The sequence below is a fragment of the Balaenoptera borealis genome, assembly GCF_965194805.1.
Source record: "Balaenoptera borealis genome assembly, chromosome: X".
Lineage (NCBI taxonomy): Eukaryota > Metazoa > Chordata > Mammalia > Artiodactyla > Balaenopteridae > Balaenoptera > Balaenoptera borealis.
Window position 1 is genome coordinate 28,041,202 of NC_138881.1, and position 17,551 is coordinate 28,058,752.

The 17,551-nt window shown below is 38.4% G+C and overlaps 1 protein-coding gene across 8 annotated transcripts in view; it reads right to left on the reverse strand.

Annotated features, from left to right (window-relative positions):
- DMD (dystrophin) overlaps positions 1-17,551 on the reverse strand; it is a 2,485,149-nt gene that overhangs the window by 407,358 nt on the left and 2,060,240 nt on the right. For all 8 annotated transcript variants that reach the window (XM_082378022.1, XM_082378021.1, XM_082378025.1 and 5 more), the window contains 2 exons: positions 14,906-15,078; positions 5,565-5,721 (listed from right to left, as the gene is read on the reverse strand). In XM_082378022.1, coding sequence (XP_082234148.1) covers positions 5,565-5,721; positions 14,906-15,078 — 330 coding nt within the window. The remainder of the gene's footprint in view (positions 1-5,564; positions 5,722-14,905; positions 15,079-17,551) is intronic.

Consider the following 17,551-nt stretch of genomic DNA (forward strand, 5'->3'; position numbering starts at 1 on the left):
GGGGTTTTCCTTTGTTCTTTTTGTCCACAGGCAATGAGAGCATCACTAACGAGACAGCAACTCCACTACAACTACAAAGGGGCTACTGCAAAAATGTGACAAAACTGAGTAAACAGGGTGCAAAATTGTTCTCTCATCAGCACTTAGGAGTGATGATGTCCTTTGAGGGAGTGTTTTGTGACAAGGCTTTTTCTTAAGGATACAAAGAGAATTTCATGGAAACACTGGACCAGACCACAAGTAAAAACAGTGGGCATCAAAGTAGCTTTACACACTATGAAAGATGCTTACTTAGGAGTAAAGAGAAAAAAAGCTGCAAGTGAGGATGGAACATCACCCTTTATTCTTTCTTTCCCTGCCCTGGATCACAGTAGACTAGAGAGGAAGGAACAAAAGATTAGTTCACTGGTTGTTTTCCTCCCTTCCTGCCTCCTTATCTTCTTTCCTTAATTCCTATGTTCCTTTATCTGTTCATTGTCTATCATGTACTAGACACTTTATAAGGTGCTAGGTATAAAAATGACAACCCTCTTCCCAAAAGCAAGCTTCTTGGAGCCCAAGGTTTAGTGAAGGTGGTTGACATTAGTCAAAAAGTCACACATATTCATGATGACAAAGAACATTACATTATAGAAGGAAAAGTACTGTGTTATGAAGGCATATAAAAGGAGATGTGGTCAAATGTGGGCATCAGAGAAAAGCTTGCTTGATTCCTGAGCCAAGATGTAAAGGATTATTAGACATGAGCCAGGAAATTATGAGGGGGGAGGTTTGGGTAGAAAGGGTTTCAGACAGAGGATCGACACGTTCAAAGCCCCACCAGAGAGGAACACAGAGAACTGGAAACAAGCAAAAGAAGGCAGTACAGCTAGCATCAAGACAGCAAGAGGAAGGGCAGTGAGAAAAGACTGGGGCCAGACCAGCCAGATGGGACTTTGGGGTCCTTGCTGAGGATTTTTGGTCTTTCCCCAAGGGCACTGAAAAGCCACTGAAGAGTGTTAAGATGAGGAATGACATAATTCAATTTATATTTTTACAGATTACTCTGACTGATATGTTGATTGCATTGTAGGGTGTTAAGAGTAGATACAGAAAAGTGAGGAGAAAAGGTCTCTTGTAACAGTGGCAATGACTACAGTAGACAGAGTCAAGAAAGGTAAACTGACCCAGTGATGTGTTAGCGTTGGAAGGCTGGAGGTTGGTCATCCTGAAAAGGTACTATGTCAGTCTGCGCTGGTGTTGTTTGGATAGGAGAAACTCTTTAGTTAGATCCTCCAATCATTAGGGTTTTGTAGATTACAGCAACAAAAAGATAAAGAAGCAAAGGATTTTGGGGTCTTGAAAAAGTTATTAAAATGCTTGATGATTGAACCTAAGTTGGACTTGGAGGGAGATAAAGGTAGAGGATCAGTGGAACTAATGTATAGAACAAAGAGTTATCAATGGGCTGGAGATCCTGATATGTCAAAGAAAGGGAGTAAGTGGGTATCTGAATAAGTAGAGTAGCCAAGTGGGGATTAATTCTCTTCAATATGGTGCATGTTACCCATAACTCTAGCATCACATCTCTCCAAAGCATATTACCGGTCATGAGATTCATGAGTAAGAGGACCGAGAACGGTATGTGCTAACATTTTATCGCTGTTAGCAGGCAACCAAAGCCAATAATCAGGGAGAGTGAGGCTGTATTTATAACAAAATGGTGGCTAGAAGGACTGTGGAAAAACTACGTAGACCAAATTCCTCATCTTATACCTGAAGAACAAAGTAGCAATAACCATCCGACTTATAGATGAATAGGGCTAGAATCTCAGTCTCCTGAATCCTAGTGCACTTGTCCAATGATTCATCTTCTTTGATTTCTGGAACTAGAATAAAATTACACCTTTGGTAGAAATTGTCTCATTTCACCGTATCATGTAATGCATTCTATTTAAAATGCCCATCCTTCTCAGTGAATGCTCTTCTACATATATACCAGAGTGTTTTCACTCTTTATTCAAAGTTAGAACACCTTCAAAATTATAGCTATTATATCACACCCTACCACAAAAGCTACCTAAATATTCTGAATTATATGAAGGGGAATGGCTAAAGGAGAAACTGGCAGTTTCCCTGGCAATTTTTTATAGACTCTGGCGTCTTCCCTCATGTTCTCTTCCCTTTTTGTCATCTCCTATATCCTCTTCTCTGGAATAATATAAACCCTTGACCTTTCTTCAAGATGCCAGTTTTTGCTATGTCTCCATAGATATCTTTCCTTTAAGTGCTGACCATATAAAAGTGGCACCATTTTATCAAGCTTTTATTGTTTGGTGGTAATTTACTTGGTTTTCTATTCCCTTGTGTTGTTCATGTACCTTTTATTCTCATTTCAAAAACACCTATCAGTATCCACCGTATGGCAGACACTTTCCTAGGTACTAGGGTCTTGGAGGTCAGCAAGACCAAATCTCTGCCTTCCTCACTCTGAGTCTAGTAGAGGAGACAAAAATATAATGAAAAACAAACAAAGGAAAGAAACAATTAGACAGCCTCTTCAATAAGTGGTGCTGGGAAAACTGGACAGCTACATGTAAAAGAATGAAATTAGAACAGTCCCTAACACCATACACAAAAATAAACTCAAAAAGGATTAAAGACCTAAATGTAAGGCCAGACACTATCAAACTCTTAGAAGAAAACAGGAAGAACACTCTTTGACATAAATCAAGCAAGATCCTTTCCTTTTTGACCCAGCTCCTAGAGAAATGGAAATAAAAACAAAAATAAACAAATGGGACCTAATGAAACTTAAAAGCTTTTGCACAGCAAAGGAAACCATAAACAAGATGAAAAGACAACTCTCAGAATGGGAGAAAATATTTGCAAATGAAGCAACTGACAAAGGATTAATCTCAAAAATTTACAAGCAGCTCATGCAGCTCAATATCAAAAAAACAAACAACCCAATCCAAAACTGGGCAGAAGACCTAAATAGACATTTTTCCAAAGAAGATATACAGATTGCCAACAAACACATGAAAGGATGCTCAACATCATTAATCATTAGAGAAATGCAAATCAAAACTACAATGAGATATCATCTTACACCAGTCAGAATGGCCATCATCAAAAAATCTACAAACAATAAATGCTGGAGAGGGTGTGGAGAAAAGGGAACCCTCTTGCACTGTTGGTGGGAATGTAAATGGATACAGCCACTATGGAGAACAGTATGGAGGTTCCTTAAAAAACTAAAAATAGAACTACCATACGACCCAGCAATCCCACTACTGGGCATATACCCTGAGAAAACCATAATTCAAAAAGAGTCATGTACCACAATGTTCACTGCAGCTCTATTTACAATAGCCAGGACATGGAAGCAACCTAAGTGTCCAGCGACAGATGAATGGATAAAGAAGATGTGGCACATATATACAATGGGATATTACTCAGCCATAAAAATAAATGAAATTGAGTTACTTGTAGTGAGGTGGATGGACCTAGAGTCAGTCATACAGAGTGAAGTAAGTCAGAAAGAGAAAAACAAATACCGTACACTAACACATAGATATGGAATCTAAAAAAAAAGAAAAATGGTCATGAAGAACCTAGGGGCAAGACGGGAATAAAGACGCAGACCTACTAGAGAATGGACCTGAGGACACGGGGAGGGGGAAGGGTAAGCTGGGACAAGGTGAGAGAGTGGCATGGACATATATACACTACCAAATATAAAACAGATAGCTAGTGGAAAGCAGCTGCATAGCACAGGGAGATCAGCTCGGTGCTCTGTGACCACCTAGAGGGGTGGGATAGGGAGGGTGAGAGGGAGGGAGACGCAAGAGGGAAGAGATATGGAGATATATGTATATGTATAACTGATTCACCTCGTTATAAAGCAGAAACTAACACACCATTGTAAAGCAATTATACTCCAATAAAGATGTTAAAAAAAAAACCAGTTGATCGCTGTTGGAGAATGCTAATGAGCAAGTTGTTATTCTGAAGACTGGTAAAGTAGAAACATTTACCGCACCTGTCCTAGACGAACTATATCCTGGGTACCCAAATTGTGGATGAGTATACATTTTCTTTTCATAGAAGTACTCCAGCTAATAAATGAAGAAGAAATGATAGAAATATCACATTGCAACCCCTAGCCATTGATCATTAATAGCTGCAAAGAATCACACACACACAAGAGAAAAGAAGACACTGTGTACCTCCTGGTGATGGAAATATACATTACTATCTATGAAGCAGTCTGACCAAAAAAAAAGGCAAACCCGAATACAATCAAACCTGTAGAACTACACTGTTCAACAGAATAGCCACTAGCCATATCTGAGCACTTGAAATGTGGCTAGCCTGAATTGAGTTGTGTTGTAACCATTGTAACTGTAAATTTTTATATCAATTACATGTTAAAATGATAATAATTATTGTTCTATAGTTATATTAGATGCAACCATTAGAGGAAACTGGGTGAAATGTGTAGGGAGACTCTCTGTACTATTTTTGTAACTTGCTGTGAATCTGTAATTACTTCAAAATAAAAAGTGAAAAAAAAAGGGGGGGATTTAAAAGACAAATTTGCCAAGTGCAATGTCTGGACCTTATTTCAATTCTTATTTAAACCAAAAAACCCAAACCCCAAAAACCTTAAAACATTTAAGACATGTATATGAGAAATGGAAATTTGAATACTGCCTTGGTATTTGTCATGATAAAATTATTGACATTTAAAAAGTATTATAGGGCTTCCCTGGTGGTGCAGTGGTTAAGAATCCACCTGCCAATGCAGGGGACATGGGTTCGAGCCCTAGTCCGGGAAGATCCCACATGCCTTGGAGCAACTAAGCCCGTGCGCCACAACTACTGAGCCTGTGCTTTAGAGCCCACGAGCTGCAACTACTGAAGCCCGAGCGCCTAGACCCCGTGCTCCACCACAAGAGAAGCCACCGCAATGAGAAGCCTGCGCACCGCAACGAAGAGTAGCCCCCGCTCTCCGCAACTAGAGAAAAGCCCGCATGCAGCAACGAAGACCCAATGCAGCCAAAAATAAAATAAATAAATTTTAAAAAATATACTATAGTAACAATGTGGTTACCTTTAAAGAGCAAATTCTTATCTTTTAGAGACACTTTATCAAATATTCATGAATTAAATGATCCGTGCCTGAGATTTGCTTTTAGATAATGGAGGACAAAATAGAGGTATAGAAGAAGTAAGATTGGCCATGAATTGATAAATGTTGGTCTTGATGGGTACACAGGTGTTTATTATAGAATTATGTCACTTTAGCATACGTTTAATATTTTCCAAAATAACATTTTTAAATATTGCCAAAAGACATGGACAAATCTTAAATGATATCATTAATGCAGATGCTTTTGACATTTAAAATATAATGGCTTGGATTATTTCTAATTGACCCTTGGACTAGAGGAGTAAAAAAAGATTTCTCTTCCACTTGATTTCTTTTCCTTGTTCAACCTAGTTTCAATCAAAACTAATCTTAAAATAGTCACTGAATGCTTACTATGTGCAAATCACTATGCTTAAAAGTATCCTACCCTGTGTACATCATTCTGCTTCTGAACTGCTGGGAAATCGCCTCCAATAGGTGCCTGCCGGCTTAACTCATCATCTTTCAGCTGTAGCCACACCAGAAGTTCCTGAAGAGAAAGGTGCAGACGCTTCCACTGGTCAGAACTGGCTTCCAAATGGGACCTGAAAAATAACAGGAGCAAACTGTCAGAATATCTAGAAAGATAACTGATGGTTCTAACAATCCCACTAAAGGTACATTGGTTGGTTACTTCCACAGCGTGTAAACGTACTGTGAATCACATAGCAGTCCTCAATAAAAATCCAGCTACCTGTTTTTGAGAGCAACAAAATGGGGGTATTTTGATGGCAACATGGAGGGAAGACAGTGTTTAGTTATATGTTTATTTCCACATGCAGAATTCTGAGACTTTTGGCATGAAATATACACTGGAATGGACTGCTTTCCTGTAGTGTTGCAGTCAATGATTCCTAATGTTTCTGGTAGAAGAACCTGAACCCAGTGACTAAAATAAACCACTCAGTTTTCGTGTGACTCATGCTAGTACCGGAATTCTTTCTGCTTTGAGAAATGGAAAGGTCTCTCCCCACATTTTGACTTTTCCATTTCTACACTCTAGGCAGACTCTTCCATTGACTCCTTCCATCTGGCATCTGTTCCTTTCTGCTCCTCTTCCCATACGCTTCTCCTCCTTCTCTACCCTTCTTTATTCGTGTGCACCTGGGATTTGTTTTCACCAAGTTCCAACATTTTCCGCTTTGTTTCCTTTGTGTAAAATGTACTGAGACAACAACTCACGTGGAAAAGTAAAATCAGACATTTGCCTGAAAGCCTCCCCCCAAACGTGAATAATTTAGGCAAGAGGCTGAGTGCTTTACCATCAACTGCATTTAGAACACGTTAATCCATAGAAGGCATTTAAGAATATACAAATGAATGATCTGTATTATAAAATCCACATTTCACTTGAGGATGAGAAGTTAAATTAAGAAAATAAATCATCATCCAGAAAACAAAGAAACGCGGAATGTTAGCAAAGCTCTATCCTCAGGTAAATCAAGAATTATGCTGCATTACTTACATCTTATCAGCAATTATTAATTAATTCATAAAAATTAATGCTGCCTATAAATATAATATAGCCTCTAATGCTGCAGAGATTGAAATGTAAAGCAACCAGGTAGAACAACATTTCCCTTTGCCATTTGATACCTTAGCCTGACATTTCAAATACAATTCTCCTGCTGGCCTTAGTCAAATAGAATCACCAAATAGTACCTAGGTGCTGAAATTAAACTATTCTAAACTTTCTGCAGGATAATTTGATGATACATAAATGTCTTTAAAATGTGCAAATATAATGACCCACAAGCTTAAATTCAAGGAACTTATACTAAGAAAGTAACTGGGAAAGCATGCAGCTACAGGTAGAAAACTGCTATTTACAGCATACTTATGACTGATACAAAGTTGAAACAACTTAAATATTCAGTACTAGGAAATTGGTTACATATACGATGGTGAACTCATACAATGCATTGTTCAAATCCTGTGAATCCTACGCAATGTTCAATGTGATGACATAGGCAAATGTTCATGGGCATGGACAAGATCATCCTGTCAGTCACTAAGTGAGAAAGTAGGTTACAAAAACGTACATAATCTATTTTTCCAAAATGTTTGTGTGTGTGCACATGCTGGACTATGCATGAAAAAATTCTGAAACGACAACTAGTTTATCCCTCAAAGGTGGATTTACAGGTGATATATTCCTTCATCTTTATACTTTTCCAAATTGTCAGAATTCTCTATTGTGAGCCATATAAACATTACGTTCAGAAAAACTGAAGGTATTTCCATCAGGGAAATTAAATTGGTCAAGACTCTAAGGACATTTGTACCTAAGAAATGAATCATGAAGCATCATAAATATCATGAATTAACTATAATAGTGCAGACCGCATATGGTATAGAGGTCAGTTCTTTTATGTTTCTGTTCTCTCCTCCTATTTCGCTTTTCCAGGATAAGCCTAAGTGAGAACTCCCTATGCAAGATTTTAGCTGTTTAATGACATGTAATGATTACTGGTTACGGGGATTCCCTGGGGTATCTGGAATTTGCCGCTTGGTCCCCTTGAGGGTGAAAGAGGCTGTCAAGCAGGACATTTTGAAAGGTAGAGGGAGGCATAGTACAGCCATGGAAAGGCAGCACATTGTAGATGAGCCACTGATTAAATAAATATTTACTGAGTCCCTCTCAGTCCCAATCAGGCACGGGGGTGGGGGTAGGGAGGGGGGAAGGTAAGGGAGGATATAAAGATGTCTAATGCCTGGCCTCCATCTGTCCGGTAAAGGAAATAACGCCTCCCTGTGGTGGAGAGGTCTACAGGATTGATATGCCGAAGCGCAGACGGCCTAAGGTGAGGCCTCCAGGTGCTGCTTCATTTACATAAGGCGGTGATACACCCCCCGCACCCCCCCACCCCCCCCACCCCCGTCCAGGTTAAATGGCCCTGACTAAATTATCAGCGGGCCGATGAAACCCTCTGTGTCCCCTAGGAGAGAAAAAAAAAAAAAAAAAAAAAAAAGAGCGCTGAGACCCAGGGAATTCAGTTCTAAAGGATCTAAGAGAAACTCCATAGCGTGAGATAGGGAAGCTGTGAAGAGCCAGGGACACAGGACGGTCAAGAGAGTTAACAGAGGAACAGAAGGACCTGGGATCACGAGTGACAAAAAGCTCTTGTGTACCGGGACGAGGGGGCCTTCCTTATTCATCCCTAAGGCACGGAGTTAAGTCACTTTTCTGAATGTTTGATCACCTTAAGTACATATCAAATAATGACTTTCTTTTCCTTGCTAAAGCCTGAGAGTGAAAGGAAAGATGTGATATGAGGTCAAAAACTTATACAAAAAGCTTATAAAAGACAGAGGACACTGGGTAGGGGTTGGAGAGGAGAAACTCAGATAACGGCTCCTGATTTAAAACAACACAAAGATATCCAATCTAAAGCCATGGTTCTCAAACTTTAGTGTGCATAAGAAACATCTGAGCAGCCTGCTTAACGTACAGACTCCTAGGTTCCACCCCCAGAGTTTCAGTACTTTAAAAAAATTTTTTTATCGAAGTATAGCTGATTTACAATATTATATTAGTTTCAGGTGTACAGCATACTGATTTGGTATTTTTGCAGATTATACTCCATTATAAGTTATTACAAGATAATGGTTATAATTTCCCATGCTATACAATATATCCGTGTTGATTGTCTATTTTATACATAATAGTTTGTATCTGTTAATCTCATACCCTTAATTCGTCCCTCCTCTCTTCCCTCTCCCCTTTGGTAACCACAAGTTTGGAATCTAAAAAATAATACAAATGAAAGTATATGCAAAACAGAAACAGATTCACAGATACAGAATTTCTGTAATTGGAACAAGAATCTTTACAACTCAGCAGGTGAGCTCCAGGACCATTCTCTGAGGAAGAATTTCTTGAAGTATTTCTTATGTGCCCTAAACATTACTTGTCGGTCTCCACAGGGCAAAGGTGCTATTTGTCAGTGACATGATTTTGAAGGAGATCTAGATGTAATGAAATGCTCTGAGCTCAGAGAACATTTTCTCTGGCCATGCTAAGCTTGGGAAGTGTTTTCAAGACACGTTTCTAATGCGTTTGTTGGAAGCAGCTGCCCTATTTTTATTTTCAAGATTGTATACCAAATATTTCTAAATGATTAACCTATGTTTGTATTTGGGATTTTTCCTGAAAATGTTTCTTTGCATTTGCAATGACTTTTCCCCCCTGGTTTTAAGGAACCTTAGAGATAATTCAACTCGCTTGTTTTGCAAATGTGGGAACTGAGATACAAAGGTATAAAGACACCTGCTGAGGCACATAACTTGAGCTGTCATATTTAGATATGGGAAATGGAAACTACAAACCTTCCTTATATGAGGAAATCCTTAACCCTGATGGTTTTCACCAAATGTTTTGGATCCCTGAGCAAAAAGGCTTCCTGCTAATTGGCAAATATACTCTCTTTACCCCTAACCTACTCAACAGAGAATAAAAGAGGAGGTTTGAAGCTACACACTTAGCTTCTATCCATTTTCTATTAATCTTTATTAGTGAAGACAAGAGCTTAGGGGTTACTAGCTTTTAACAACGGAAGTAGCGATCTTTAATAAGGAGATAATTTCTATAATTTGTAAGGTTTAGGTAAAATGCAGAACCTTTAGGTGTGTTGGGATATATAGTTTGGGCTTTAAGAAACTCTTCACTGTCAGGGCTCTAAGAATTATAGGGCTGCTAAAGTGAATGTTATTTCTCCAGACACCGATACTTCAAGTATGATTCAGTTGATGCCTAGTTTGAAATCCTTAATAAAACTTTACTCTGAAAGGCATCTATTCTTAAAGCAAAATGTGTTATATTGAAGTCATTTTTCACTTTGACTTCCTTTATAAAACTAACAATATATCCCCGTATATCTTTGGTACCCTTGTGTAAAAAGATAGCATGTAAGCATACAGAAAGAAAAGGTAAGAATGCAGAAATAATAAGGAACCGCAGAAATAAAATGGGAGCTATGGGGCTTTAAATAAAGAGAATTAAGCCCAAAGAGAAGTAAACACTTTTTTTTCCAGATGGGCCATGAACTCCAACTTTCAAACATAATTAACATCCCAAGAGTAAGAAAAGGAAGGTTGGAGATACTCAACATCCAAGTAGCATTTTTCTCTCACTCAAAGGTAAAAAAGACTTTGCTTTCTTTTGCTCTTTCTTTGTCCTCCATTAGAGCAAGACCTCTAATTATTCTAATTTCTAATACCGAGTACTTTCTAAGAGATTTATTGCTGCTGTGGACTACATAATGTTGGTGTCCTCACGTCTCAAATTAATGTTCAAAATTTCATAAAAGGGATTATCTTTATATAACATCTACAAGTTTTTCCCCCAAGTATAACAATCTCACAGAATGTAAGTTTTGCTGAAATTATGTGGACATCATATGTGATTCTCATAGTTAATAATATATACAATAATCTGGAAAATATAATCCGGTGGCAGATTAAATTGAAATCTTCATACATATTTCTCATGCACTTGATCACTTCTCAAATTATTCATATTTTCAAAATTAAAAATGCAAGTTTTGTAGATATAGAATATTTTAGAATGAGAAACACTTTATTGGACTAATCACCATCCTGATGTTGGATAATGTCATCAGTGACTCTGTGTGTGTGTGTGTGTGTGTGTGTGTGTGTGCGTGTGTGTGTGTGTGCGCGCGTGTGTATGTGCATGTATACACATAAGTAGAACATTTTCACTCTATTTTTCTCCCACTTAAAGCAGTTAATCTTGTGTTTGACGGCACTCAGCTATCACTGAGTATTTACTTCTCTTTCGTATACCTCTTGGACAAAATGCAATGTGATAACGCATGTGGAACAGATGGCATCTACTTTCCTTGAACTAAATTATGAGATACAATTTCAATTATTCTCTTCTCTCAAAGACATTGTATCAGTATTTACTTTCTCTTATACCATATCTTTGAACTTAATCACTTCTTTTAAATATAAGAAAACCAAGGTAGAAAAGCTCAATAATTTGCCTAGGTTTATAAAGAGTGATTGTAGAATTAAAAATAATAGAATTGTAGAATTGCCAGGGAACTTGAAGAGACCACCCATGTGTCTGGTCAAACTTCCTCATTTCAGTGAGAGAGAAAATTCAAGTCTGAAGCAGTTAAGCGACTGGCTAAAGATCAGCTGCTAGGTAGTAACAGAGCCAGAGGAGAAGCTAGGTCACCCAACTGTTGGTCCAAGACCCTTTCTACTCTACCTCACTGACTCATTTATAGCTTGGAGTTTTGTATTTATCTAATTTAGCTGAAGGCAGCAAGCACAGCCCTATGAGACAACTCACGAATACTTAAAGGAACTTGCCATCAAGTGTAAATGAGAATAGTACAGGGAAGACCTGGTAAAGGAACAGTCAGAAAGCGAAATCTTGATTATGGAATTTGAGTCAAAATTTGGAGGCTCAGAGGAGAGATGGTATTCCAAGTGTGAGAATCGGCAAATGGATGTACTCATACGGGACAGTGAGAAAATTGTCGGAGAGCAGGAATGGGGTTAGAAAGCAGAATTTACTTGACTCAGAGAATCCATTTTGGGCAGTAACTAGATTGCTGCTTGGGGAGGAACGAAGTGGGAGGCAGAGGAAGGACAGAGAGGGAAGGGGTCAGCAGGGGCTTATTAGGCATAGTTGGTAGAGAGTGGAAGGGTCACTAGATCCTAGTGACTAAGTATAAGCTTCATGAGAGCAACAATTTACTTTTGTCTGCTTTGTTCACTGTTGTATCCTCCGTGCCTGGAAGAGTGCCTAGTACATAGTAAACACTCAGTAAATATTTCTTGAATGAACAAATAAATGAATGAGTGAAATATGGGCACCAACAAGACTGAAGTTCTTGACCAAAAGAATAATGTGATAGAAACAGTGTCCAAGGAAGAATATTTTTGTAAATGTGTAATGGATGGTCTCAATATGTAAAGAAAGAGAGACAAATCTATCAATATGGAATGACACGATGAAGACTTCAATCAATCAATCAATCAATCAATAAGAACCACAATCACAAGAAGAGAAAGACAGGGCAGAAGGAAAATAAATGGAGGGTAAAAGACATAATGTGGATTTAGATCTGCAAGCACAACGATACCGCTTATGAGTCAATGGAACACAAAGGGAAACTTCAGGATCATTTTTGTTCAGACTCAATTTTTTTTCATTAAAAAATGGATACCTGTGAAATTAAGCACTAATGTTTTTATACTTTGAAATATAAAAATGGCTTCAGAATCTCTTATGAAATAATGAACTGAAATTTTTTAGTATAATATATCATAGTTTAGGTAAACACAGGGATGTTTCTCCAGGGTACCTCTGGAAGTTTTTTTTTAAATTGTGATGACTTTTCACTATAAAATAATGGCGACAGAGGAACTGACTAGATTGGCAATGCAAGCTTATGTGTCACTGATGGTTCGGTACGTAACTCTTCCAGGGTTCATCTATCCTATTTCATAACAATCCCCCATTACTACCTCTACTGTGCTTCTCTCAACTGAACCCTGCCATTCAGTATGGATTGACTGATACCCTTATTTCAACCAAGCGTCAGGAAATAAACTGAATCGCTTTGATGTGAAGAATTACTTCCTCGCTTTTTATAAGTGAGTGTTGATAACACATTCTGTATTATTCGAGAGGCCTACTTAAAAGCCAAAACCGTTGATCTGAGTATTTAAATTCTAGAATTTGCAGTGCCTTAGATGAGCTAAGGTAACTGTTTTCTACTTGATTAATGCCAGCAAGAATTAAACTGCAGTAGCTGGCTTACGGGAAATTGCTGAGAATGAAGAGCCCATATTTTGGCTGACACGCTGTTTGCCGCTTTCAATACTCCTTTTATTTCATCAAGTTCACATGAAAGAGAGAAAAGGCACTGAGTGATGTTCAGGACAGTTATAGCACCTTTCTTTTTCCCTCCCGAAAAAAAGAATAACTTCTTTTCTTTCCTTTATCTACCGATATCTTTCCCATCTCACAAGTTTCATTCCTTTGTAATGACAGATGTTATGAAAGTGGCCGGTGTCGCTACATACACTGACCTCTCTGAGAGGTGAAGCTGTAGAACGCGAATGGAGCCTCTCTATCTTTGAAAATGCCATCGCCCGTTGTTGCCCACAACTCATCACCGACACATCAATACAAAATTCATGGATCAAATAGGGAGATAAAAATGAGTGTCTTGGAAGCTAGGGTGCAAACTTGGGGGGGAAACCACAGAAATAAAAATAAATCCTTTCCTCCTCCCAGAAATCTGCTCTTCTGTTTCATCCTTTCACTTATTACGTGTTTATGTGTAAAAGTTAGGTGGCTCTTACCTTCTCCTTCTTCCTTTTTACTCTACGGCGTAATACAACTGTTCAAAGCTCAGACTCTGGAGCCAGACTCCCTGGGTTCAGATCTTAGATCTGCCACTTACTAACTAAGTGACCTCGGGGAAGTTATTTAGCCACTCCGTGTGTTACTTTCTTCAAATGCAAAGAGAGGATAATAATAGAATCTAGCTCTTAGAGTTGCTGAGAGCATTAAATGGGCGGACAAATCTAAGGTGCCCATGACACTGCACAGTAGGTGACGCACCATGTAAGTGTGAGTCGCTATCGTCATTATTCTGTCATATTACGTGCAGATTTCTACAAGAGTGCTTTCAAATGAATCAATTTCATTTATATTTTTTCCTCATTTATAGAAGTAAAGATACTCTATGTCCAAATTTGGGACAACTCAGAAGAGCTATAAAGAAGAAAAATCACCTCCCTCCTGTAATCTTACGACCTAGAGGTAGTAACAACTCCCAGTGTTGAGGGCATTCCACTCGCCCTCTTCTGCCTCCCTCCACTACCACTGCTCTTCTAGACACAGAAGAAAACACAAGGTACTTCTATAAAGAGATGTGAATTAGGCAAAGCAACTGATTAGAAAGCAGGAAGCCTGACTTCCACTCCCTGTACCTCCTATGCCACTTAGGTGACCCTGGGCATTTCACTTCCTCTCTGTGCTCTTTGCCCCTCCACTGAACTAGTGCAAAACAGGTACAGCAAGAGCTTCACTCTGCCCTCCTTACAACAAGGCTGAGACACCTTCATTAACTTCTCAGGAGAACGTTGCTACGCACAAACGGGCAAAGTACAAAACAGGTGTGTACAGAACAGCTAAAGGCTTAGTTTACGGGGTATATGGTAACACAATCTGAGAGGAAGCAAAAGGCAGGCACTTGTTATAATCTCTCCTTGGCTGTGGGAGCTATGGCGAGGTCTCCTTTAAAATGTTAATTATAATGTGTTATGGGTATTTAAAGAATGTCCTCACTTACGCATTTAGAATAATGCCAAAGAAAGAATTCCATAATAAACAGACGTTAGTTTTATCATTTTTTGAATAACCCTGTGATAAACCAAGAGAGAACACTATGAAAGCAGGATAGCTGTGCTCCTCATTTGAATTCACTCTAATGTCTTAATAAGTATGTCTCCCATGGTTATAACATAGCACCATTCTAATCTCACCTGAACTCTCAAGTATCATCTCCATACCGAGCAAATAAATGATTCATTTATTCAAAATAAAATAAGTCATTCTGAAATTGGGGGATTTACATAAACGTATGAGATATTAGCTACTTGTGCTAGGAAAGTGAGGGGAGCGTTGCCATTTTAATTCATTTCTGGCCTTTTTTTTTGTTCCGGATCTTTTCTTACCTAATCTTGAGAGACTTTTTCCTCAGCTCGCTCCACTTGAAGTTCATGTTATCCAAACGTCTTTGTAACAGAACCGCATCATCAGAACCTTCCAGGGATCTCAGGATTTTTTGGCCGTTTTCATCCAGGTTGTGATAGATATCTGTGTGAGCTTCGATTTCTCCTTGGAGGTCCTACAGGGCATCAGGAAGAAGAATACATGCAGAATTAGCAAACAAAAGAGACCGGCTGTGACTGTGAATTTGGAGAACGGCAAAAAATAGACTATTAGTTCAAAAGGGATTTCAATTGGTTCAACTAACAAGAAGATACACCTCCAACTCACTTTTCTTGGTGTATCATCTCTTTATGTCGTTATGTAGATTGAAAGTGGGCATCTTATTAGGTATAATAAATTTATTCCTTGAGATTATGAATCGGAACATAATACATTTATAACTTTATAAATTTCATAACTTATATCTTCTAGTCCATGGACAAAATACATTGTTTCGTGGAAGCGACAGGAAATAAAACTCCGTGATAAAGTGCACCCCAGTGCCAATCACTGTATTACACTATGGGTCAAGTCATATTTTCCAAGCACGCAGTAATCTGTAGAATTGACTCGGACCACAAAAGCATGGAGAGACTAATAAACAAGCCTGTACTTGGTCCATAGCACCAGCACATTAATGGGATTTGATCACAGGAGAGAATCTTCTTGACAATACACATTAAGTTCACCTTGGTAAAATAGCATCATACATTTATTACAGCACCATACATTTGTTAGTAAGGCTTCCCATTTAAAATACCATCACATTTTTAGGCTCAACAGGTGGAAAGTCCATAGGACTTTGATAAGAAGTGATGACTTTAACCTCATTTGTATATACACAGATCAAGAAAATTATCATAGTAGAAGAATCTGACCTTTACATGGTATGTCTTCCTGTGTAACATTTTCAGCTTGAACCGGGGACTACAGCACTGATCCTGTTGCATAGCAATCCTGAGAAAACCCAGCGACTGAAAGAGCCCTGCTTTAAAATGCCAACTTTGCTTACATTCTGTTGACAGAATGAATTTCAGGCCACAGGCCTCACCAGTCAATAATAATAAACAGCCACTTTGTACTCCTCACTAAACGGTAGCCAGGCCTGTGGATGTGGGAGGGACCTCAAAGAGAGGAGGCCTGGAATATGCAACTGACAGTTTATATTAAACAGCCAACTTTTCTTATCATTTTGCCATTATAAGCCAGAGACATTATAAATTCATTTTCTATATGTGTTTCCCTCCTTGTTCCCAGCAGAACGGTCAAAGCCAAAGGAACATTCCTTAGAGAGCTGCCGGGTACCAGCATTCCTTTCTGCCTACACAATGAATGGAGGCTTTGTACATTATCTGACTTGCTTTTAGAGATTTGTATGCTTCTGTTTAACAAGTTTAAAAATTCATTCTGAAGCTCCGAACAATTGGATTGATCTGTGTAACTAGAAAAGTCCCCCCCCTTTCTAAAATTGAATTAAATTACTCTTCTAAAGTAAGGAAGGAAAAGTGGCAGCAATAACATGTTACAAAGTCTGAAGAAGTGGCCTGTGTTTTCAGTTGCACCCTCTTAGATGCAGGGAGATGGACGATGAATGTCTCCTGTCACTATTTCTGGCAGCCAAAGTATCACCGATGGACTCTAAAGAGAATTCTGTCTCATTCCCTTCGACTGCAAGACAGGAGGGGAATATGGATAAACCCCATCTGGAGTTGAAAGAATAGAAATACTAAAACATATCGAGGAGCATCTATCTTTATCCCATCAAAAACAGGCTTGTTTTGGAAGGAAATAGCCTGATTCTGAAACTAGCTGATGTGGTAGAAAACCAGTATTGGGCTTCTTGCTGAATGGAGCTTGATCAAATACATATCCAATTTATCTTTGTGTACCTACATGGAAAAACATACCCTGCTGAATTTGCTACTTCTTCAGTGAAAGAGAAAATTGAGGTTAATATATCTAAATAATTCAGGAATAAAAACCAAACAGATCCAAGTTATCAAGATAATGCCCCCACTTCTCTCTTTTACTTTACTTTTCTTGTTGTATGTGATTTGTTTGCTACCTAAAACTTGGCCTCAGAGTACACACTTAAGGAATTAAGACCAAACCTTTTGTTGTCAACAAAATTAAGATATTTTGACTAATAGAATCAGCTTCCTACAGTAGCATGCATATAAATTACAGTACATTTGAATTTTTATGTCCTGCATTTATAGCAGAGACCCAGGCTTAATCAATAGTTCCTTAAGATTATGGTATCGTGAAGTCATCAATACTTTGCTGAATAAATGAGAGGTCTTCCCAAGCATAAATAGGATGTTGATTCATGAAATTTGCTAATTTTCATCTTTGTCACTTACATTGCCCTGAATTTAAACATCTCTGTTGTATCATCGAGAAAGAAATGAATATAAAATTGATAAACCAGTGCTTGTTGAGGACTGGTTATTTGTCTAGCCTTAGCACTGTGGGAAATCTAAGAGGAAGGCAAGAGACAGTTATGCCTTTACTTTTTCTAAAATCTCGTAGGCACCTTTTATTTAAGTCATTCATATTATCAACTACACCTTGAGAATTTCCTGCCAAACCTCATACATACTCGGATT